This window comes from Atractosteus spatula, chromosome 28 (assembly GCF_055471065.1).
Source record: "Atractosteus spatula isolate fAtrSpa1 chromosome 28, fAtrSpa1.hap1, whole genome shotgun sequence".
NCBI classification, from domain to species: Eukaryota; Metazoa; Chordata; class Actinopteri; order Semionotiformes; family Lepisosteidae; genus Atractosteus; species Atractosteus spatula.
The window spans coordinates 2,763,516-2,785,885 of NC_142733.1; the positions used below are offsets into that span (position 1 = coordinate 2,763,516).

General features: G+C 57.2%; 3 protein-coding genes across 3 annotated transcripts; all 3 read right to left on the bottom strand.

Annotated features, from left to right (window-relative positions):
- Window positions 1-381: 381 nt before the first annotated feature.
- Window positions 382-6,189, bottom strand: yju2 (YJU2 splicing factor homolog). The gene is made up of 8 exons (XM_088907750.1): window positions 6,060-6,189; window positions 5,547-5,647; window positions 5,066-5,210; window positions 3,000-3,134; window positions 2,604-2,785; window positions 1,773-1,920; window positions 1,533-1,677; window positions 382-865 (listed from the first exon to the last, which is right to left on the bottom strand). Exons 1-8 carry the CDS (start codon window positions 6,081-6,083, stop codon window positions 738-740), a joined length of 1,008 nt encoding a protein of 335 aa, XP_088763876.1. The 5' UTR covers window positions 6,084-6,189; the 3' UTR covers window positions 382-737.
- A 1,767-nt stretch (window positions 6,190-7,956) lies between these two features.
- On the bottom strand, window positions 7,957-11,706 carry ebi3 (Epstein-Barr virus induced 3). Its single transcript, XM_088907502.1, has 6 exons — window positions 11,525-11,706; window positions 11,114-11,240; window positions 10,618-10,735; window positions 10,318-10,490; window positions 9,636-9,793; window positions 7,957-9,275 (listed from the first exon to the last, which is right to left on the bottom strand). Exons 2-6 carry the CDS (start codon window positions 11,202-11,204, stop codon window positions 9,132-9,134), a joined length of 684 nt encoding a protein of 227 aa, XP_088763628.1. The 5' UTR covers window positions 11,205-11,240; window positions 11,525-11,706; the 3' UTR covers window positions 7,957-9,131.
- A 168-nt stretch (window positions 11,707-11,874) lies between these two features.
- Window positions 11,875-21,753, bottom strand: ankrd24 (ankyrin repeat domain 24). The gene is made up of 22 exons (XM_088907312.1): window positions 21,691-21,753; window positions 20,807-20,937; window positions 20,609-20,697; window positions 20,298-20,362; window positions 19,690-19,747; window positions 19,315-19,385; window positions 19,116-19,222; window positions 18,770-18,954; window positions 18,593-18,665; window positions 18,242-18,372; window positions 17,969-18,067; window positions 17,553-17,639; window positions 17,254-17,390; window positions 16,756-16,909; window positions 16,078-16,259; window positions 14,385-15,276; window positions 13,709-14,052; window positions 13,390-13,614; window positions 12,909-13,085; window positions 12,671-12,823; window positions 12,408-12,473; window positions 11,875-12,291 (listed from the first exon to the last, which is right to left on the bottom strand). The coding sequence occupies exons 1-22, from the start codon at window positions 21,751-21,753 to the stop codon at window positions 12,214-12,216; spliced, it is 3,567 nt and encodes a 1,188-aa protein (XP_088763438.1). The 3' UTR covers window positions 11,875-12,213.
- Window positions 21,754-22,370: the final 617 nt, after the last annotated feature.

Genomic DNA, 22,370 nt, shown 5'->3' on the forward strand with positions numbered 1-22,370 from the left:
TAATGAGGATCCCCTCCACCACCGGTGTGCAGCCCCACCTGGATGATGCGCCAGTCTGCTCCCCACACACCAGCTCTCATGGGGAGGAGAGCAGAGTGATGGAGCCAGTTCAGAGATGGGGATTATTAGGAGGCCATGATTGGTAAGGGCCAGGGGGAAATTTGGCCAGGACACTGGGGTAACAACCCTACTCTTTTCGAGAAACACCCTGGGATTTTTAATGACCACAGAGAGTTAGGACCTCGGTTTTCCGTCTCATCCGAAGGATGAGAAAATTATACTACAAAATGCTCCCCTTGTGTGCGGCACCCAACTCAGCCCCTGTAGAAACACCAGGTACACACACTCCGACACAGAACAGGAAAGCTAAGAAGCAAACTCTTTGAAAGCAAAAAAGGCTTTATAGTTGAGCAGGGAGAAATGTCGCTCTGCGCAGAGATCAGTTTCAGACTTTCCAAAATTCTACCAAAGTCTCTACCCTCTGTTCTCACAAAGCGATCATGACTTTCTTCAAGGGGGCAGTTTTCACGCAGGTCTGAAGTAAAAAGAGCACAACCAATGCCAAAATGTGGACTTTTATACATAAAGACACCTGGGGAAAACCGCCTGATTAACTTTACTTGTCCTTTACAGTGGTGTCAGCCTGATGCATTCTGAAAGCCGGAGCTCTCAAGGTCCTAACTGTACATAAATCAGAGCTGAATAAAAAATGACCCTGCGTCCAACACGCTGCTCCTTCATTCGCTGTCCTCACTGTCGGAATACGCCCCGAGGAGGCTGAGTGACGACCCGTTCTTTGTGGCGATTGGCTGGGCATGGGCAGGGCCGGGGACGGGGGGCGGAGCATCCTTCAGAGTAGCCAATCCTGAAAGAGAACAATGAGAGCTGGCTTAGACTGCACAGACTCGGATCCCTCTCGTTTCCTCTGTGCCCCGCTTGGCTGCCGAAAAATGAGAGAGACAGAAGAGTCGACAGACTCTTATACATTTCTAGTTTTGTTTGGCATTTGACTAGTTATGTATTTATAAGGTATGTATAATTGTTCAAAAGCCTTCATGCTCAATTTAAGTCTCTTCTTCAGCATAGCACAGGGAAGAGAAGAATAATGTCAAGGCACGCTGTTACGCCCAGATCATCAAACAAGCCTGCACTGCCCCCTTGTGGTGCATTTACCCTACTGCAGCCCAGCCCCTATCTAGATACTGGTCTCCGCTGAACAGACGCAGCAGCCCTGACCTAGGATGAGCAGAGAATCCAGAGATGGGAATGACACTGCGCTTGTAGAGCTGTCCAGTCTGGCACAAGGCCTGGGACTTTCACTGTGAACGTCTGACCAGGAGTCTGACTCCAGTTTCTGTACGACTAACGGTGTCATACCCACCTTGATGCGAAACAGTCAAAAAAGCCATAGGACATAGGACATGCTTCTTTTTTAAAAGTTTTAAATAGGATTCCATGAACAACTGCAGCACTTTACTGGTGTTGTTTGTAAATGCTGGATGGCAGCTGTGCTGGGTGATCCTCCCTCTTACCTGGCTGGTCTGTCTGGGCAGTCTGTGTCACGGGGGGGGTTGGTTTCTTCCGAACCACTAGAGCGCCAAGCGCGCCCCCCCTCAGCGAGCCCACGCTGCGCTCCCAGCTCTCCACACGGGGGCGCTTCGGTTCCGAGGCTGAGGACTGCGGGCAGATGGAGACAGACGGTTGCAGGTGTACAAACAGGAACAGGACGACCGAGACAGGAGAGACCAGACAGGCCGCCTGCACTCTCTCACCTGGCTGGGAGTCTGGCTGTCCGAGGTCAGGATGTCTGTGGGTCTGTCCGTGCTGGAGCTGGGAGCCCTCCCCTCCCTCTCTCTGTCCGAGTCCGAATCCGAGTCCGAATCCCTCAGCCTCTTCACCAGGGCCTGCTCCAGCATCTCCCTGCCGCGGCCAGCAGGGGCAGGAAGGGCAGGAGGAGGAGAAAGAAGAGACAGAAACAGAAAACAGCATTGTAAGGACTCAATAATAATAATAATAATTCCTCACACTTATATAGCGCTGTTCTGGACACTCCACTCAGAGCTCTTCACAGGTAATGGGGATCCCCTCCACCACCACCTGGATGATGCGCCAGTCCACTCCTCACACACCAGCTCTCAGTGGGGAGGAGAGCAGAGCGATGAAGCCAGTTCAGAGATGGGGATTATTAGGAGGCCATGACTGGTAAGGGCCAGGGGGAAATTTGGCCAGGACACTGGGGTAACACCCCTACTCTTTTTGAGAAACGCCCTGGGATTTTTAATGACCACAGAGAGTCAGGACCTCGGTTTTACATCTCATCTGAAAGACGGCATCTTTTTACAGTACAGTGTCCCCGTCACTATACTGGGGCATTAGGACCTACACAGACTGCAGGGTGAGCGCCCCCTGCTGGTCTCACTAACACCTCTTCCAGCAGCAGCCTTAGCTTTCCCAGGAGTCTCTCATCCAGGTACTGGCCAGGCTCACACCTGCTGGGCTCCAGTGGGCAGCCAGCTGGGAGCTGCAGGGTGACATGGCTGCTGACATCAGGGCACACCTCCATCTCTCCCCACCCAGCCTCCTCTCTCCCCCTCTCTCCCCACCTGGTCTCCCTCTCGTCCTCCTCCTTCGCTCTCTCCTTCTCCCTCTCCTCCCACTCGCGGTGCAGGCTGAGCAGCCCCTCAAAGTCTACTCGGGCCTGGCGCTGGTTCAGCTCCTTCAGCTCCTGCAGGTTCTCCAGAACCTCCATCTCCAGCTTGGAGTCCCGGGTCCGGTTCTCCAGGACCTGAGGGGTTAATGAGTCTCGTTAGTCTCCGCTATTGAAGCAGCTGCCCTCTGTGGGTTCACTCTGCGTGCAGAGTGGGTCAGTGGAGAAATACCTGTACACCCAGACACCAGCTCTGGTCAGTCTACTAAAACACAGTAGCGTTACTTCACAGGCCACTGAAAATAACTCCCCAGGGCACAAGTCTCCCCAGCTGCATCTGCTCTCCTCTCACCTTCATGGGGTTGTTGAGCTCTTCCTCCTCTCTCTCTCGCTGCAGCTTCTTCTCCTCTTCCTCGATCAGCTTCTCCGCCTGGAAGTTGCGTGTTGCTCCGTGCTCCATGGCATAGTCCGTGTTCTCCGGGTCCGTCTGTGGTGTGAGAGGACCACACATTAGTAACATCAATATTGTTCAAGCATACATGTACATTAACGGGACAGTAGCATAAAAATGCCAAAATGGATTCCTCTGCTCCGCAATGGGAGTCTGGGGTCTGTGCTCAGTATGTTTTTATACAGACACACACAAGACTGAGGGAAACAGAAATGCAGGATAGGGAAACAAGAGAGAGAACTGGGAAAAGTCAGAGCAGGCAGAGCGCAGGGCCCTGGGGCTGCCGGGAGACAGCGACCGAGGCAGAGCGCGGGGCCCAGGGGCTGCCGGGAGACAGCGACCGAGGCAGAGCGCCGGGCCCTGGGGCTGCCGGGAGACAGCGACCGAGGCAGAGCGCCGGGCCCTGGGGCTGCCGGGAGACAGCGACCGAGGCAGAGCGCCGGGCCCTGGGGCTGCCGGGAGACAGCGACCGAGGCAGAGCGCCGGGCCCTGGGGCTGCCGGGAGACAGCGACCGAGGCAGAGCGCGGGGCCCAGGGGCTGCCGGGAGACAGCGACCGAGGCAGAGCGCGGGGCCCTGGGGCTGCCGGGAGACAGCGACCGAGGCAGAGCGCGGGGCCCTGGGGCTGCCGGGAGACAGCGACCGAGGCAGAGCGCCGGGCCCTGGGGCTGCCGGGAGACAGCGACCGAGGCAGAGCGCCGGGCCCTGGGGCTGCCGGGAGACAGCGACCGAGGCAGAGCGCCGGGCCCTGGGGCTGCCGGGAGACAGCGACCGAGGCAGAGCGCCGGGCCCTGGGGCTGCCGGGAGACAGCGACCGAGGCAGAGCGCCGGGCCCTGGGGCTGCCGGGAGACAGCGACCGAGGCAGAGCGCAGGGCCCTGGGGCTGCCGGGAGACAGCGACCGAGGCAGAGCGCAGGGCCCTGGGGCTGCCGGGAGACAGCGACCGAGGCAGAGCGCCGGGCCCTGGGGCTGCCGGGAGACAGCGACCGAGGCAGAGCGCCGGGCCCTGGGGCTGCCGGGAGACAGCGACCGAGGCAGAGCGCCGGGGCCCTGGGGCTGCCGGGAGACAGCGACCGAGGCAGAGCGCCGGGCCCTGGGGCTGCCGGGAGACAGCGACCGAGGCAGAGCGCGGGGCCCTGGGGCTGCCGGGAGACAGCGACCGAGGCAGAGCGCGGGGCCCTGGGGCTGCCGGGAGACAGCGACCGAGGCAGAGCGCGGGGCCCTGGGGCTGCCGGGAGACAGCGACCGAGGCAGAGCGCGGGGCCCTGGGGCTGCCGGGAGACAGCGACCGAGGCAGAGCGCGGGGCCCTGGGGCTGCCGGGAGACAGCGACCGAGGCAGAGCGCCGGGCCCTGGGGCTGCCGGGAGACAGCGACCGAGGCAGAGCGCCGGGCCCTGGGGCTGCCGGGAGACAGCGACCGAGGCAGAGCGCCGGGCCCTGGGGCTGCCGGGAGACAGCGACCGAGGCAGAGCGCCGGGCCCTGGGGCTGCCGGGAGACAGCGACCGAGGCAGAGCGCGGGGCCCAGGGGCTGCCGGGAGACAGCGACCGAGGCAGAGCGCGGGGCCCAGGGGCTGCCGGGAGACAGCGACCGAGGCAGAGCGCCGGGCCCTGGGGCTGCCGGGAGACAGCGACCGAGGCAGAGCGCCGGGCCCTGGGGCTGCCGGGAGACAGCGACCGAGGCAGAGCGCAGGGCCCTGGGGCTGCCGGGAGACAGCGACCGAGGCAGAGCGCCGGGCCCTGGGGCTGCCGGGAGACAGCGACCGAGGCAGAGCGCGGGGCCCAGGGGCTGCCGGGAGACAGCGACCGAGGCAGAGCGCCGGGCCCTGGGGCTGCCGGGAGACAGCGACCGAGGCAGAGCGCCGGGCCCTGGGGCTGCCGGGAGACAGCGACTGAGGCAGAGCGCGGGACCCTGGGGCTGCCGGGAGACAGCGACCGAGGCAGAGCGCAGAAGCTGCTGGGATTCTTGCCTTGAAGGTGATCTCAGCCAGGCAGCGGGTGCACTTGATGTAGAAGCGGAAGATCGGCAGTCCCATGTACTGCTCGTTCTGCACCGTCTCCTTCCGTGCATTGAACTTCTTCCCCTTGTAGATGTACTCCCCACACGTCTTACACCTGGCAGCACAGGAGAGGAGACATTTACATGTGTGTTGTCTGTTGTATGTCAATGTCCTATGATGGGTTAGTTCTGTAGATGTGGTGTTGACTGTATATGCTTTGGCACCACTGTAATTCATCAGTCATGCTAATAAAGCTGGTTGACTCTGGACCAAGAGCGACAGGCAGAAGGGGGAGGACAGAGAGACAGCGAGGGACAGGGGAGGGAAGGAGGGGAGAGAAGAGATTCAGCTGCAGTGTGACACTGTCGGTGAGACTTCAGGCTTTGTGCTACAGCCCGTCGGCGTGACAGTAGCAGCTACCCCAGCTCAGGTGGGCCGGAGGGACTCCCACCTCATGTTGAAGGGCGCCATCAGTCGCACCACATACTGACGGTCTTTGGGGAGCTTGAGCTTGGGGATCTTGGACGGGTCGAAATCCGGGGGGTAGTATTTCTGGAGAGAAGAGACGAGGAACAGGGTTACCTTCGTCACAAGGCTGGAAAAATCGTGATGATACCGAAGAGATCCGCATGGCCAAGATGGGTCATACATCGAAATAACCACAAAACAGCACGAGTTTGGCCAGTAGGTCTTCTAACAGCCCGCATCGCCGGCCTCCGGATTTAATAAACGACATGACGGAGAGGCATTCGTACGATGAGACCTTAAAAATATTGTATCATTTCCCCACCGCCCTAAAACCTAAAATATGACAGTAGTGTTAGCAGTAGTGGTACAAAAACATTATTTCTATTTTTAAAGTAATGTAAATGTAATTTTACAGCATTTCTCTCTTTAAAACTGTCTAACTCTGACCCGTCGTTTTCGAAAACAACTAACTACAAACACGGCTTTGAATACTCACATTTAAAACCTTTCTTTCCGACATGGTTCTTGCAAATGTATGTCCTTAACTGTAACTACAATACACAAACGCCACAAAGTCTTTAAAAACCACACCACATCCCCCAGTGACCCACAAACATGTACTTCCGGGGCACACATGCACTAACATCCAGGTTACGCTAACTCCCGCCCCATTTTCGCGAGGTAATTGGTCATCGACGACGCGAGTTAAAATTTTAAGTCCTCTGATTGGTATGTGGCTGTTTCCATGGTGAACAAAAGCAAAGAGGGATATGATTGGTTAACCAGGAGAGGCGGGCTCTGAGTCCCCCCACTACGGTCTGTAATTCGCCCACAGGAAAGTGGGCGTGGACTTCTGTGACAGAGCCGGAAACTTTCGAATGAGACGATGAAAACAGGACTTTAAGATGAAGACTTTGTTGTAAATGTCTCTAGATTTTATTTTATTTTTATTTGTTGTTTTGTTTCATGTTCATTTTATTCTTATTTGTTTTTGCAACACTGGTTGTACTCATCGGTCATGCTAATAAAGCATCTTGAATTGAATTGAAGACATAAATGAAATAAAATAATCAGGTAGACATCCACATTTCAACACTTTAAAATAGACTTAAGGACATATATCCATATTATTTCTACAAGTAAGAATATGAACACTGTAGGTACCTTATCTTTATTTACCTCATTAAATCTTTTGTTGTAAAATGTAAGTGTTAATATTAATAATAAACTTTATTTTATATAGCACCTTTAAAGGTGGCTTCTCAAAGCGCTTTACAGAATGAGAACAACAATAAATAAAAAGAATACACAAGATAAAACACAATGACAACACACAGAGGAGACCGTGGATGGTGGTACTAGGAAAAGCAGAGGGGTGAAGAATGGAACCAGTTCAGTAAAGGCTTTTCTGAAGAAGAGGGCTTTCAGTCTGGATTTGAAGGAGTTTAGAGAAGGTGACTCTCTGATATCCTTGGGCAGAGAGTCCCAGAGCTTGGGGGCATAACAGGAGAAGGCCCTGAGGTCACCCCCAGGGTGTAGACGGGCTTGGGGGGACAGTTTGGAGACCAGAATTAGAAGAGTGAAGGTTGGGAGGTGGGGAGCAGGGCGATAATAGCTCAGGCAGGTACTGAGGTGCCAAGCCATGCAGAGCCTTGTAGGTGAGCATGAGGATTTTAAAGTCCACACGGAATTTGACAGGAAGCCAGTGCAAGGACTCCAGGATAGGAGTAATATGAGCACTTGCACTAGACCTGGTCAGGATCCAGGCTGCTGAAGTTTGGACATACTGGAGTTTGTTCAATGTAGATTAAGATACCCCAGAGTAGAGGATTACAGTAGTCAATGCGAGAGAACACAAATGTATTGATCAGCTTTTCAGCCATAACCCTATATATTGTAATGCTTACGGCCGACAGGTACTGTGTAAGAGCCGGCTTACCAGAGCAGGTGACGTCACCGCCCTTCCCTGTGATAGCAGGACTACAGCTAGTGGGCTGTAGAGAGATCTCTATTTAGCTCACCGGGCTGGGTCCCTGTTGAGTGACGCGGGAGTCCCGGGTTCGAGCCCCCGTCAGTGCGGGGCTGACCTAATGCGGCAAGGGCGCCCACCTGAACCCCGTTGAGTTACAATATTTATATCCCATATAATAATAATTCCTTACACTTCTATAGCACTTTTCTGGACACTCCACTCAGAGCTCTTCACAGGGAATGGGGATCCCCTCCACACCCACCTGGATGATGCACCAGTCCGCTCCCCCACACAGCAGCTCTCAGTGGGGAGGAGAGCAGAGTGATGAAGCCAGTTCAGAGAGGGGAGTTATTAGGACATTTGTCCTAAATGTAAATGTGCCTGATTGCACCACCATGTAGAATAAACACATCAACAATCACGTGGTATTTTTCCTTTATTAGTTTTGCATGTATAAACGGTATATAATGATTCAAGTTGCCTACACGTACAGATCAGCACATACAAAGGCAAGCAAGAAGCAGGCAGCATTGCAGGCAGGAGGCACATGTCCCAGACTGGGCCAGTGTATGAGAGCAGGTGTGTGTGTGTGCGCATATGGATGTGTCCCAGACTGGGCCAGTGTGTGAGAGCAGGTGTGTGTGTGTGTGTGCACGTCTGGACGTGTCCCAGGCTGGGTCAGTGTGTGTGTGTGTTGAGATGTGTCTGGGTCAGTGTGTGTGTGACGAGATGTGTCTGGGTCAGTGTTTGTGAGCAGGTGTGTGTGACGAGATGTGTCTGTGTCAGTGTGTGTGAGCAGGTGTGTGTGTCGAGATGTGTCTGGGTCAGTGTGTGTGAGCAGGTGTGTGTGTCGAGATGTGTCTGGGTCAGTGTGTGTGAGCAGGTGTGTGTGTCGAGATGTGTCTGGGTCAGTGTTTGTGAGCAGGTGTGTGTGTCGAGATGTGTCTGGGTCAGTGTGTGTGTCCAGATGTGTCTGGGTCAGTGTGTGTGATGGGACGTGTCCCAGGCTGGGTCAGTGTGTGTGTGAGAGCAGGTGTGTGTCGAGATGTGTCTGGGTCAGTGCGTGTGTGAGCAGGTGTGTGTCAAGATGTGTCTGGATCAGTGTGTGTGAGCAGGTGTGTGTGTCGAGATGTGTCTGAGTCAGTGTGTGTGAGCAGGTGTGTGTGTCGAGATGTGTCTGGTTCAGTGTGTGTGAGCAGGTGTGTGTGTCGAGATGTGTCTGGGTCAGTGTGTGTGAGCAGGTGTGTGTGTCGAGATGTATCTGTGTCAGTGTTTGTGAGCAGGTGTGTGTGTCGAGATGTGTCTGGGTCAGTGTGTGTGAGCAGGTGTGTGTGACGAGATGTGTCTGGGTCAGTGTGTGTGTGACGAGATGTGTCTGGGTCAGTGTGTGTGAGCAGGTGTGTGTGTCGGGACGTGTCCCAGGCTGGAGGGCACGCAGTGTGTCCAGAGCAATGCCAGGCTGTGCCACACCCTGCGCACTCTGCTCTGTCCTTATGGAGCAGGAAGGTAGCAGCAAGCTCAGTCACTATCAGCAGCTCACGTAGGGCAGTATTGGGGTGCTAATGAGGTGGCATCGGGGCGCTGTTGGGCAGCGTCTCAGGTTGTGTAGGCAGTGATGGCCGGGCTCCAGTCGCTGGGCTCTCCGTGGTCCAGGATGTCCTGAGCCAACGCCCTGATGGAGTACTGGCTGTGCGGACGCAGGCCCCTCAGGACCACCTTGGTCGACTCGAACGGACCCAGCTGAAGCACCAAGAAAGACAGGGAAAGGACAGAGGACAGGGAGGAGGGAGAAAGTGAATTCTCTGATTGAACTTGACAGTGTGAGCAGGGTGTGTGAATAGTTGGCCCCTGTCGGCACGCTGGTGTGGAGTGTCTTTGCGTGTGGCATGTGCCCTGTGGCGTGCTCACCGTGTGCAGGTGTGGAGTGTCATTGCGTGTTGCGTGCGCCCTGCAGCGTGCTCACCGTGTGCAGGTGTCAAGTGTCTTTGCGTGTGGCGTGTGCCCTGCAGTGTGCAGATGTGGAGTGTCTTTGCGTGTGGCGTGTGCCCTGCGGTGTGTCTTTGCGTGTGGCGTGTGCCCTGCGGTGTGCAGCGTGCTCACTGTGCGTGGCGCTCGCACCCCCCCATCGCTGTACCGCACTTGGTACTTCAGCTGGAAGAGGGTGGGGTCGGTCCAGCTGGGTGGCGGAGCCCACTCCACGGTCAGGGTCCTGCTGGAGCGCAGAGTCACCCTGATGTCCACAGGAGGATCAGGCTTGACTGGGAGACAGGAGAACGGGAGGAAGCATTTTCCACAAAACAGCCACTGCAGTCGCAAGAGAAGCGCCCCCCCCCCCACACCCTTTCCTTACCCCACCCCCCACAGGTCCCGGGAATCCCTATCCAAAGGACTGGGATCATTCTGGGGTCAGTCAGAATTTACTGAGCAATGGAGTAAAACAGAAGCCCCAGCCCCTCCGCCATGCCCCCCCCCCCCCCTGCTGCCTCTGACTGTGCAACTCAGGCGATAGACAGCTCTGCGAGAGCAGGAGAGCGCAGGAGAGGCCCAGTCCAGGGCAGCTCTGCCCGGCCAGCCTCACAACCCTCCTTCAGCTGCCTTGCAACAGACCCAAGACATCAGGTCTCAGCGGTGTGGTGAGACAGCAGTGTGGTGAGCCCGTCACGCTGTAGTACAGGCGCAGCCACACCCTCCTGTCACGCCTCCCGCTGGCTCACTGACACTAGCCCCACCCCCTGCTTAGAATGGAAAGCAAGGTGGGGTCGATCCCACCCTCTGCCCTGACCGATTTTCTCCAGTATGAAAGGCAGCAGCCGGGTGGTGCTTCCGAGCGCGTTGGTGGCGGTGACGTTGACGAAGTACGGCTCGACGGAGAACATCTCCAGGTTCTCTATCACACACAATCTCGGACGCTCTGGGTCGACCTCACAGGGGATCTGAACTCCCACCAGACCCTTCCTGCAGACAGACCGAGACAGTACGCGTGTCTCAAAACTGAGAGAGGTGATGCGTAGACCGTAATGGGTGCTGAAATGAAAACAGTGCACAATCTCTGTAGTAGTAGAGGACAGTTTTGTTCCCGTACCTGTAGGTGGCAGTGTAGAATGTGGGCAGATCGGGCTCAGGCTGTACTTTCCAGGTGCACAACACCCTCTGTGGGTAGCTGGGGGACATGCATTGCACGTCAAGCTGGGGAAGAGAGCCTAGGTGGAGACAGAGGCGCCAGAGACAGTCAAGTCTACAGGAACAGAAAGACAGACAGGCCAGCCCTCACAGAGGAGCAGGAGGACGCAGAAATGAGCAGAGACACACAGAGCAGACAGACACGCAGTGTGGCCGCTGTGAGGGAGTGACACAACATGTGTAGTTGCTAGTGTTAGTGAAGGGGAAGACATCGCCTGAGCCGAGATCCTTCCCATTAATCTTCTATTGCACCTCTCCTCCTGCACGGCCTGAAGCCAGCAAGCTCACTACTGCACGTAGCACTGAGGCAGAAAGACAGGCAGAGGGTTAATAGCACTGGGGAAAACAGCAGCATGCACACAAAGACACACACACTGCAAGAGGGGGCTCAGCCTTACCATGCGCCGACTGCGAGGCTGCCCCGAGGAAGAGTGCTGCACCGAGAACAACTGCAGGTGCGCAGACGCAGGAGCTGCTCTGACTGCGCATCCTGCCGACTCGATGTAGAGACGGTCAGTTCTGGGCCTGTCAGTCACAGTGGACAGGCAGTCACAAGTCTCCTTTAGCAACTGTGTTCTTGATCAATGGTGTCCAAAACAAGGGCTTCAGGCGTATTATTATCATTACAATTTAAACACCCAGGTGTTTTTCAGGACAATAACAGCGTGATGCAGAAATAAAAGAACCAACTAATGTATAAATCTGTTTTTAGTTCAGTATTTTTTATTTAATAATTTAATAAGACACAGCAGGAGCCCCTGAGATCTCTCTTCTAGCAGGTACATGCAGATGTCGGAAAGCAGGCCTACCTGAGTGTTTAGGGTCCTCTAGACTGACCGACTGCCCGCTGCTGTTGGTGGAGCTTCAGCGCAGGGAGCAGACAGAGGGACACGGTACTGAAACAAGGCTGTTTACTGCACTAGAGTAAGGAAGCTCCGCAGACCGGAGAAGGGAGTGGAGCAAGCAGAGGGATGTGGCTTCTGAAAGTGCTGAAAAATATTATATGTAACCCCCCCATCACACGCACAACCTCCCACCCACCCCCCTGTCCAGGAAGTTAAAACCAGCAGCACAGCAGCTGACCAGCACACGAGTGAGAATAGGGTTCTGGGCCATTTATTGTGATCCACACTGAAGAAACTCAACTGCAAATCAAAATACGTTTTACAGACAGATTTATTGCGTTAACGCATGAAGAGTTTCTGCGCTGGGCCTCAGAGCAGAGGATGGCGCAGCAGGGTCGGGTCTGAGAGCCTGAGCGGGTGGGAATAGCTCGGCGCTCATGCACGCAATGCTCCTTCCCACCCTCTCTGTTCCCAGATTCACAGGATCTTTGTGGTTTCCTGGAATTCTGTGCCAGGAGGGAACCAGCCCCAGGTGGAGTCCTTTCCAGTTTCCTGTGGTGGAGCGGAGGGTTCCTGTTCATGGAAAGTCTCGACTTTCCCTGCCTGGCCGCCAGGCTGCTCGGGGACCAGGCGGGTGCCGCTGCGTGCTCAGGCTAGCGGCTCTGCTCCTGGAGCTGGGTCATCCTCAGGATCTGCAGCAGCACGGCCTGCACCTCCTCATCCATCCGGCCCTGGGGGTCACGGTACACACATCGTCACGCCCTCGCAGGGGGCCACGCGCTCACACGCGCTGGGACGCACACTCGCAAGCTGCAATGCCCACAGACTGCCAGGCAGCAGGACCCACCTGGACTGCAGACAGCAGGTGAGCGCGATACACCGACACCACCGCCCGGTGCTTCCGGTCCCAGTCCTGCGGACACACAGACACAGGCCAGGCTGAGCCAGACACACTCACAGGCAGAGGCAGAGGGAGACTCTGCACTGTGGTCTGCAGAGTCCAGCAGAAGACGGGCTGCCAGAGGGAGACGCAAAAGACCAGACAATGGGAGGCTCAATAAGACACACTGTCACCCCTCGGCTGGGCGTCTGTCTGGGCTCCTCACTCACCTGGAGCTGTTTCTGCAGCGCGGCTACACGGCTCTGCAAGGCCCCCTGCTGGCCCTGGGTGCTGGGGGCCACAGGAGGAGCGGAGGCCAGCGGCGGGGTCAGGCTCCCTAGCGCCTCCTTCAGTCGGAACACCTCCTTGGACAGCTCTGTAATCTGACCACAGAGTCACCGGCTTATAAAGGCTCATTTTCACGGACTCTTCCGCCGATCGACTGACTGCCCTCGTCCGCCGCGCTACCTTGCGGTCCTTCTCCTTGACCAGGCCCTGGGCGTCCTCGATGCTGGTGCGCAGCTCCTGCAGCTTCCCCGACTGCGCCTGCAGGTCAGACAGCTGCTGCTGCGCCGCGCCTAGCTGGGCCTCCGCCGCCTGCCGCTCGCTCTTGTTGAACAGGGCCTCCCTCTGCACCTGGAACACCTGGGCACAGGCGTGGACAGATCAGGCCCAGCATCAGGCTGGCGCAGAGGCGTTATAGGAAAGGAATCACACTCTCGTCGCACAGCAGCCTGATGCTTTCCAGGTTTGGCCAGCCGCAGGGCTCTGGCACTAAACGATGAAGCAGGAATGCATCTATATTCAATACCACATGTGTGGATATGCTACTTTCATAATTAAAGAGGCAGCACGATTGAAATTTAGGGCAGCCCGGAGCTGGGTAAAACCTGCAGCGGATCAGACCGCTGTGCGCCGGGAGCAGGGGCGCGCCCCTCCAGCCTCTGACCTCGGTGCAGGTCTTCTCGTGTTTGCGCGTCAGGTCGTTCAGCTTGGCCGTGAGCGTGTTGACCTCCACCTGCAGGGTGCGCCGCTGGGCCTCGTGCTCCTCCCGCGACACGCTGCCCTCCCCCGCCGCCCGGAGCGCGCCCAGCTCCGCCTCGCGCGCGGACAGGGAGAGGAGCGCCGACTGGGCCGTCTTTTCGCTCTCCTGCAGGGAGCGCTGCAGAGACTCCTAACACAAGGAAGAAGGGCAGAGAGTGAGATGCTTTGGAATCTGTGTCCTACGTTGTCCAGTGACCAGCGTGTGCCTCCCTGCCCTCCCTCACCTTCACTTTCTCATGCTCCTCCCGGGACACAGAGTCCTTCCTGAGGGCCTGGAGCTCGGCCTGCAGCCTGGAGCTCTCCTGCTGAGCCTGCCCCTGCCGGGCCTTGTCCTCCTGGAGCTCATGATGAGCCTGGGCCAGCTGGTCCTTGAGGGCAGACAGCGCCACCTGGTGCTCAGACAGGGGCACTGACCCCTGTAGCCTGGCGGTCAGCTGGGCCCGCTCCTCCTGCTCCGCACGCAGCTGATCGTGGGCCGCTGCCGCCTCCCGCCGCGCCTCCTCAAGCTCCGCCCTCAGGGCCTCCAGGGCTCCTCCCCCTGACTCGTGGGTCGTGCGCTCTGATTGGTCTAAAATGACATCATCACAGGCTTAGCTGCATCTGGCTGAAGCTTCTCTAATCATTAGCTGATCCAGAATCAATCATTCTAATAAGATTCTCAGAGGCAAGAGGCAGAGTGACAATAAAAAAAAAACAGAAAAACTGGAGAGGATTTTTCTCTACCAGCCTCCTATTTATAAGGACACTTAAGAACATAAAGCAAGAAGGTTTAAGGACCACTACAGGAGTTTTCGTTACTAGTACATTATTGTAGCAGCCGCCACGCCACTAACCTCAGAAACACAAGAATCAGACTGATGCTCGTGTGAGAGAGAGGGAGGCAGGCAGAGAAGCCCTTACCTGGGGCAGAAGAGGGCTCTGACCCCTCGGACTGGTCTTCCTCCTCCTCCTCCTCTCCGGCAGCGGGGGGGCGCAGCCTCTCCAGCTCCAGCAGCGCCTCGTTCAGCCTCAGTGCCGCCTCCGACCTCTCCCGCGTGATCTCCTCCAGCTGAATGGCCAGGCTCAGCCGCATCTCCTCAAACTCCTCCAGGGACACGGAGCCCTCCGGCGCCCCCCGCAGGCTCTCCTCCTCGCCTCGCCTCCCCGCTGCGTCCCCCTCTTGGTCTCTCACCGCCTCCCCACTGCTCTGCCTCTCTGCCAGGTCTGCCTCCAGCTGCCTCACCCTCTCCTGAAGCTGCCTTACTGCCTCCACCTCCCCTTCCTCCTTCTCTGCCTCTCTTTCTGCTAGGGCTGCCTCCAGGTCCTTCACCTTGTCTCCGAGCTGCCTCACTTCCTCCACCTGTCCCTCCTGGCTCCGAGCCTCAGAGTCCTGACTCTGTGGGGAGGGGGCAGCCTCGTTCGCCACCTCCACAGAGTACACCCCCAGCCTCACCTGCTCCCTCAGCTCCTGCAGCTCCAACAGAGTCTCTGCATGCCTCGCCTCCAGCCTCTGCAGTCCCTCCCTCAGCTCCCCGGCAGCCTCGCCCTCCGTCTCGCCCTGCTCCCTCTGCCTCCTCTTGCTCTCCTCCAGATCTGCTTCAAGCTGTTGGATCCGAGCCTCGTAGCCTTGCCTTTCTGCCTCGCCTGCCTCGCCGGCCTCCCCGCAGGCCTCGGCCTCAGCCTGGGCCTGGGAGTAGCGGTCCTGCAGCTCATCGAACTCCTTCTTCAGGGAGTCGTACAGGATGGCAGGGATGAAGTCCTCGCCTGCGGAGCTCTCCATCTCCGTGTCGTCCTTCTCGTACGTCTCCAACATCTGGGGTCAGACAGCATGTTGCGGTTTTGGGTGCTGGCCAGGCATAGGGAAGCGATAACTGTCTAACGTAGTCCAGAGACTTTCTGGTAAAGCAATGGGTGACTGGCGTACAGCAGTGTGTCGGTCGCTGACCGACAGCATCCCCAGTGGAGAGAGATGGACACAGGACAGAGAGAGAGGTCATGAGCTCCAGGCATGCAGAATGAGCTTGGTGAACTGACCCTGCAGTGAAATGGCAAGAGAGAGGAGAGGGACAGCGGTACGATGCGAGATGGGAGTGCGGTGAACGTTACCAGCTCATCTGTAACCCCCCACTGTGCAGCCAGGGGCTGCCCTTGAGTCTCCCTGCACGTCCGGAGAGAGGCAGCCCCAGCGCCCCAGGATGCCTCTCTTATCTGGGCGCTCGGAGCTCCGCGCCGTCCCCGACAATGCGGGCTGCCTCACTCCCTGTCCTATTTAAGCTTCTCCGAGCTGCGCCTCTCCGTTAGGCACCTGACCCACTTTGCGGTGAACGCCTCTCCTGACAGCTTTCTATTTATACCCGGGCAGCGCACCATGGCAGAATGACTGGTAGGCGCCCCAGTGCTGCAGCCTTCAGAGACAAAGAAGGGATCTGCTTGCTGAATGTAAATATTGCTGCCCCAGTCCCCTGCAGTAGACTCATTCCTCCCTGCCTGGCACGGCCCAGTTTCCCTGTTTCGCTGTGTCCTTCTCTCAAGGCTTAAGGGTGTTGCCCTGCCAGTAGGGGCTCTGTGTCTTGCAGTGTGAGGCCTGTGTGTCAGCGTGCCTGTTACACCATACCTGCACTTTAAGCAACAGGTCTGCATTCTGCACAGTCAGCTCCTCCACTTGTCTCTGCAGGGCAGCAAGAGAGTCGGGGTCCCCACGGATCTGTGTAGCTGAAATGGAATTGGGGTTCCCCTGGCTTGAAACAGGGCCCGGATCCAAGCTGCGGGACTGCCTGGACAGCAGCCGCTCTGCTCCTGGAGATACAGAGAGAGACACCAAGGTGAGAGGGAGGGTCACTCTTAAGGGATTTTCGGATGCATCAACTCAAACACATTTCCAAAACCACAAACGCCTCTAACGTTAGAGAGTGTCCCCAAGGAGTCTCAGATTAACATTCTGAAAGAATGACGGGAAAACTATCTTCCCTGGGCTGCTTGCATAGTAGGAGAATAAAGGTGGGATCTTTCAGCCAAACTGGAATCAAGTGATTGAGTGCCAACAGTAATCAATGAAGGGAGGCTGATAGTGACTACCAGACAAGTGTTAACACAGCATGAATAGGAATCAAACAGAATCAGGTAATCCAACTGGGCTGTGTTCCTCTGTGCATTTTGTCTGTAATAAGCTCAGACCTTCTCAAAAGCCTCTGGTCAGCAAACCAGGAAAACTGGAGCCAGAGCCTGACCTGTGAACAATCTGGCCCAGTCTCTTTCTCTCCCTGTTTATTGAGGGGGCTTCTTCTGGGCTCACCTGGGAAGTCCAGTGGCTCTTCGCTGTCGTCTGTGGCCTCGGAGTCGCTGGGGGCCCCCCCTATCGCATGCACCCCCCGCAGATCCGTGAGCTCCGCGCGGAGCTGCTCCCTCTCCCTCTCGGCCTCCTCCAGGCTCTCCCGCAGGACACACAGCTGAGAGCGGGAGACAGACGGGTTCCTGCTTGTCCCATAGTGGCCCCGTGTGTGTGTGTATGTGTGTGTGTGTGTGTGTGTGTGTGTGTGTGTGTGACACGTGCATGCGTGTGTGTATCTGAGCAGCGTCGGTGTGTCGCAATGTGTGTGTATCTCAGCAGTGTCAGTGTGTTTGTGTGTCTGAGCATTGCCAGTGTGTCGGCAGTGTGTGAGTATCTGAACAGGGAGAGCAAGCTGGGGTATGCGAAAAGACGAATTCCTAATGCAAGAAATTGTATGTGGCCAATAAAGTGATGTCATGTTACAGTGCCAGTGTGTGGGCAGTGCATGTCTGGATGCAGTACCTCCTCCAGAGCTGTGTGGGCGCTGTGCTGCTGCTGCTCCAGGTTCTTGATCTTCTGTAGGAGACGTCCTCTCTCCAGCCGCAGTCTCCGGATCTCCTCGAACACCTCCTCATCCTCCACCTGCGCAGGGATGTGAACTTTATACAGTATATCCCCCATTTACACAAATTAGCACGGTACTGGGATATTAGCACTACATCCGAATCCGAGACCATGAGACTAACAGACTCAAACTCAAACTCTCACCTTTCTGACACAGCTGAGCTGCCAGGAACCAGGCTGCAGAGCCTGTAACTCACCATGCTGGGCTCTGGGTGGCGCTGTGCTTCTGGAGACAGGGCAGGAGGTGTTGGGGGGCTGGGTGGCTCTGGGGAGGGGCTGGGGCCCTGAGTCACAAGATAAGGAGAGATCAGGACAGAACGACTGACATCCTTTCGACCCAAGTGAGTAGCTTGCATTAAATCTGGTTAGCTATAATTAAGTCATCAATGAATCAATACTTTGATTAAAGTATTAAATTAATTAATTGAGATGAAAACATGTTAAACTCATTTACAGTATATACATAACCCATATGAACTCCCGGGATGTGAAATCTACATGAAAATGGATATGCGCACCAGCCCTAATGTGTGAGAACGAGTACAGATAATGGATTATTTTATACATTTCGGCATTATAAAGATGTCCCCCAAACTCCCCCTCTGTCTCGTACCTGTGGCGAGGGTGGGGTACCAGGTGGCGGCGGGGCTTTCCTCTTGCGGGGCCCTGTTCCCCGGCCCCCTGCAGGCAGGGGTGGGGGGGCCGGGGGCTGCTGGGGTCACAGGCGGAGGGACGGACAGACAGGACGAGGATCAGCGACAGGAGGAACAGCAACACAGAGGTGTCAGTCAGGAGGCCGGGGTTTCCCAGCCCTACTGTTCCCTTGCTCAGTTCTCTCTCCCTGTCCTCCAAGGAGGTGGGTAGACGGCTACTGATGAGCGCTGACTGTGGACTGCGGGGTTCTGCACGCGGGCACGAACACCTGCACAGCCCTTGCGGATCAGAGATACCATTTTCGCACGCAGCACAGAGAGGGTCTCGCGAGCCGCGTGCGAGTGACTGCTCCGCCTGCCGGTCCTGAAAGCGTGTCGGCCAGCGGAGCGTATCCCAGGCTTCCCAGCGGGCCGATCGGACCTAGCCTGAGGGTTTGCTCAGCAGTGCTGCAGTACGATTCCAGCATGCTCACCCTTCACTTTGCTTCTGCAGGTCCCACATCAGCCTCCCTACCTTGCTTTTACCATGATCTCACTGTGCTGCGCTGCACTGCGCTCATGTACAATGGTAACTGTCACGGGACTGTGGTTTCTGAATGGGAATGGACCGAACCGAACCGACCGGGTTTACCTCCTCGCCGGAGCCCGGCTCCGTGGCTGCGGGGTGCATGGGGAGAGACACAGACAGCGAGAAACATTAACCCCCTGCACTGCGCGCCTGCTCTCACACACACAGAGAGAGGTGCCTCAGTGTGACTCACCGCCGCCCCCTGCGTCTCCGGAGGAACGCTGCAGCAGCCGCAGGACGCGCTGGTTGCCCGTGGCGACGCTGTAGTGAGTGGCGGTGCGGCCCAGGGCGTCGGCCAGACAGGGGTCCGCTCCGGCCCGGAGCAACAGCTGCGCCGTCTCCAGACTGTCGCTCTCGCAGGCCAGCATCAGGGCCGTCCTGCGCAACGGCACAACGGTCACGTCGCGAGAGTACACAACACTGCACTACACAATCGTGTCACAACACAGCATCGTCACAATACTGTGAGACGCTGCTCCACACCGCCTCCGTGCTGGGACAAGGCTGCACAACCGCAGATCAACAGGAGCCGCCCGTACCTCCCCTGGCTGTCTCGCAGGTTTACTGAAGCTCCCCGGTCCACCAGAAAGGCGCACAGCTCGACCCGGCTCATCTGGGCCGCCAGAATCAAGGGGGTGGAACCGTCCTGAAGGAGAAGCAGGCCGCAGCCCCCGGTCAGCCAGCATACAGCATGTCCACCGGCACCCCTCCCCTGTCCCTGCAGCTGGGTACACTCACCCCATCCTGAGCGTCCAGAGAAGCCTTGAAGTCCCACAGAGTCTGCGTGCATGCCAGACACCCGCTGACCGCTGCCCAGAGAGAGAGAGAAGAGTGAAGAAGGAGAGAGAGAGAAAGGGTCAGTCACACGCTCCTGAAGGAAAGGGTTCACTGAATTTCCCGCCCTGTGCCCGTTGCATGCTGGGATAGGCTCTGGAAACTGGAGCAAGGGTTTATTGAACTGTTTCTTGGGCTGGTGTCTAACTGAAACCAAGGGAGGGGTATTAGGGTGCACCACACTGTGCTGTGCTACACGGGGGGGATTCCAGGTGCTTGGCTGGAATCGGGGTTACACTGGGGGGGGTTACGGAGGGCAGTGCAGGTTTCAGGTCTCACCGGCGTGGTGGAGCGCGGTCCTGCCGTGAGCGTCTGTGGAGTCCACCGGCACGCGCTCCTGCAGCCGGGGGACACAGGCAGTGAGGCTCAGGCAGAAAACAGTTTCCAGGTTTAAAACAGACAAAACTGAAAGAGTCACTAAGTTTAAATCTCCTTTTTTATTGCACTACTGTAGAACTAAGGCAAACTAGCACATCCTCTCTGGCAGGGTCGACTGGTTAGCAGCAAGCATTGCTTTGAATGACACAAGGGCACTGCCCAGTCAGGACTCTACTGGCACAAGGGCACTGCCCAATCAGGTCTCTACTGGTACAGGGGCACTGTCCAGGACTCTGCTGGCCCAAGGGCACTGTCCAGTCAAGACCCTACTGGCACAAGGGCACTGTCCAGGACTCTGCTGGTACAAGGACTCTGTCCAGTCAAGACCCTACTGGCAAAAGGGCATTGTTCAGGACTCTGCTGGTACAAGGACACCGTCCACAGCTCTACTCCCTCCCCATTTACAGCAGTAATACATCTGGGCAGAGCTCAGACACTGCAGCCCCCCTCTCCCCAGCGCAGCAGCATGACCTCAGCCCCGAGCCCGCCGGCCCCCCGCCCTGGCTCACCTGCAGCAGTCTCTTCACACACTCGGGGTGCCCATTCCTGGCAGCGAGGTGCAGTGCGTTGAAGCCTGCAGGGGCGGGGGGCAGAGAAGGGGGGGACCATAGACAGAAAGAAGAGGCAGGTTCCCAGAGGCACAGCGGAGGGGAGGGTTGGGCGAGGGCGATTCGAGGCAGAGGGAGGGGCAGGGAGAGAAAAACGATCCCTTAGTCAAACTGGCCAGGTCCTGTGACGCTGCTCCCGTCCTTCACTGTCGCTGGCCTGTCTCCCGTGCGTCTCTGCCCAGCCGGGCGGCTGTGTCGGGGGAACGCTGTACCTGTGCCGTCGACACAGTTGGCGTCCACTCCGTGTGTCAGGATGACCTCGAGGCAGTCCACACGGCCGCGTGCAGCACTCACGTGAAACCTGCAGCCCCGCGAACGAGAGAGAGACACCCCCCCGCTGTCAGAGCACAAGCCCAAGACCCCCGGATGTCTGGGTGGTGGGCTGTGCTGAGCGGGCAGCGGTCACTCACGCCGATTTTCCTTCGGGGTCCAGCTTGGAGGCGCAGAGCCCCTTCTTCACCAGCAGGGCGGCGACTCTCTCGGGGTCGTTCTGCTCCACCGCCTGCAGCAGGCGCTCATCGCTCTTGCCCCAGTCCTGACTCTGTGGGCGACAGGGAGCAAACCAGTGGCAGGCAGCTGGGTCAGACATCCATCAGAAGGTGGTAACCGTCATGCTTGTCCCAGCTGCTGGACGGCGGGACGAGACAGCAGTGGCGTGGTGGCTGGTGACGTCACGATCTACCTCTGTCCCTTCTCCGGCTGCCGCAGAAAACCAGTCACCTGGAGACTTGGAGCACCTGGAGTCGGTTCACAACCAGAACCGTTCCAGGTGCTGCTCTGAATAAATACTCAGACCCGACACAGCTCGGGGCTCTGCCGTTGAGTTTGGACACTGAGCCCCCTGATCGTTGTTTTTGCATTTGTTCCCTTGTGCGGCTTTGCTTGAACTCTGACCCCTGCGTTGTGCTCGATCGTTTCCTTGATCACCCACTCGGCTTGGGTTTACTGTTTGTTTTGGACTTCCACCTCTGGCTTTGAACTGGGACTGTAACTTGATCACGACTCCCAGATTCACCGTTGGCTTTGTCTGCTTGTTTCTCCCTGATCATGAATCTTTCCTTGTCCTGCACTTTGCATCTGGGCTGTGATTGCCTGCACTATGCTCTGTTTCACCAGTCTGCAAGCAGCCTGCTCCCTGATCCCAGAGTGCCCATTCATGCATCCATTGTATGGATGATTGAGAGATGTTTTCCTGTGTCTCCTCTGACTATCCTGGCCTTCCTGGCCCTTGGCTACCCCCCCCCCCCCACCGTCCCCAGTCCCTGTCTGCGGCACGCCGAGCGGAGGTACGTACCGCAAGCACTCCGAGACACGGGCAGAAGCGCTTCATGAGGCTCACCAGGAACTGGGGATCCATAGAGCTGAGAGAGCTGGAGGCACCAGCCCACAGAGAGTGACCGTGCTGACTGGGCTCCTGAAATACTGACTGACACACAGGCAGGCTGGCTAATCCTGACACACAGAGAAACTGACCTGCAGAGCCCCACACTGACACACAGACTGATCCACAGAACCCACTGACACACAGACTGACCCAGAGAGCCCCAGACACACTGACACATAGCCTGATCCACAGAGCCCACTGACACACTGACACACAGACTGATCCACAGAGCCCACTGACACACAGCCTGATCCACAGATCCCACTGACACACTGACACACAGCCTGATCCACAGAGTCTACTGACACACTGACACACAGACTGATCCACAGAGCCCACTGACACACAGACTGATCCACAGAGCCCACTGACACACTGACTGATCCACAGAGCCCACTGACACACTGACTGACCCAGAGGGCCCACTGACACACAGACTATCCCAGAGAGCCCCAGACGCACTGACACACAGACTGATCCACAGAGCCCACTGACACACAGACTGATCCACAGAGCCCACTGACACACTGACTGACCCAGAGGGCCCACTGACAAATCCGACTATCCCAGAGAGCCCCAGACGCACTGAC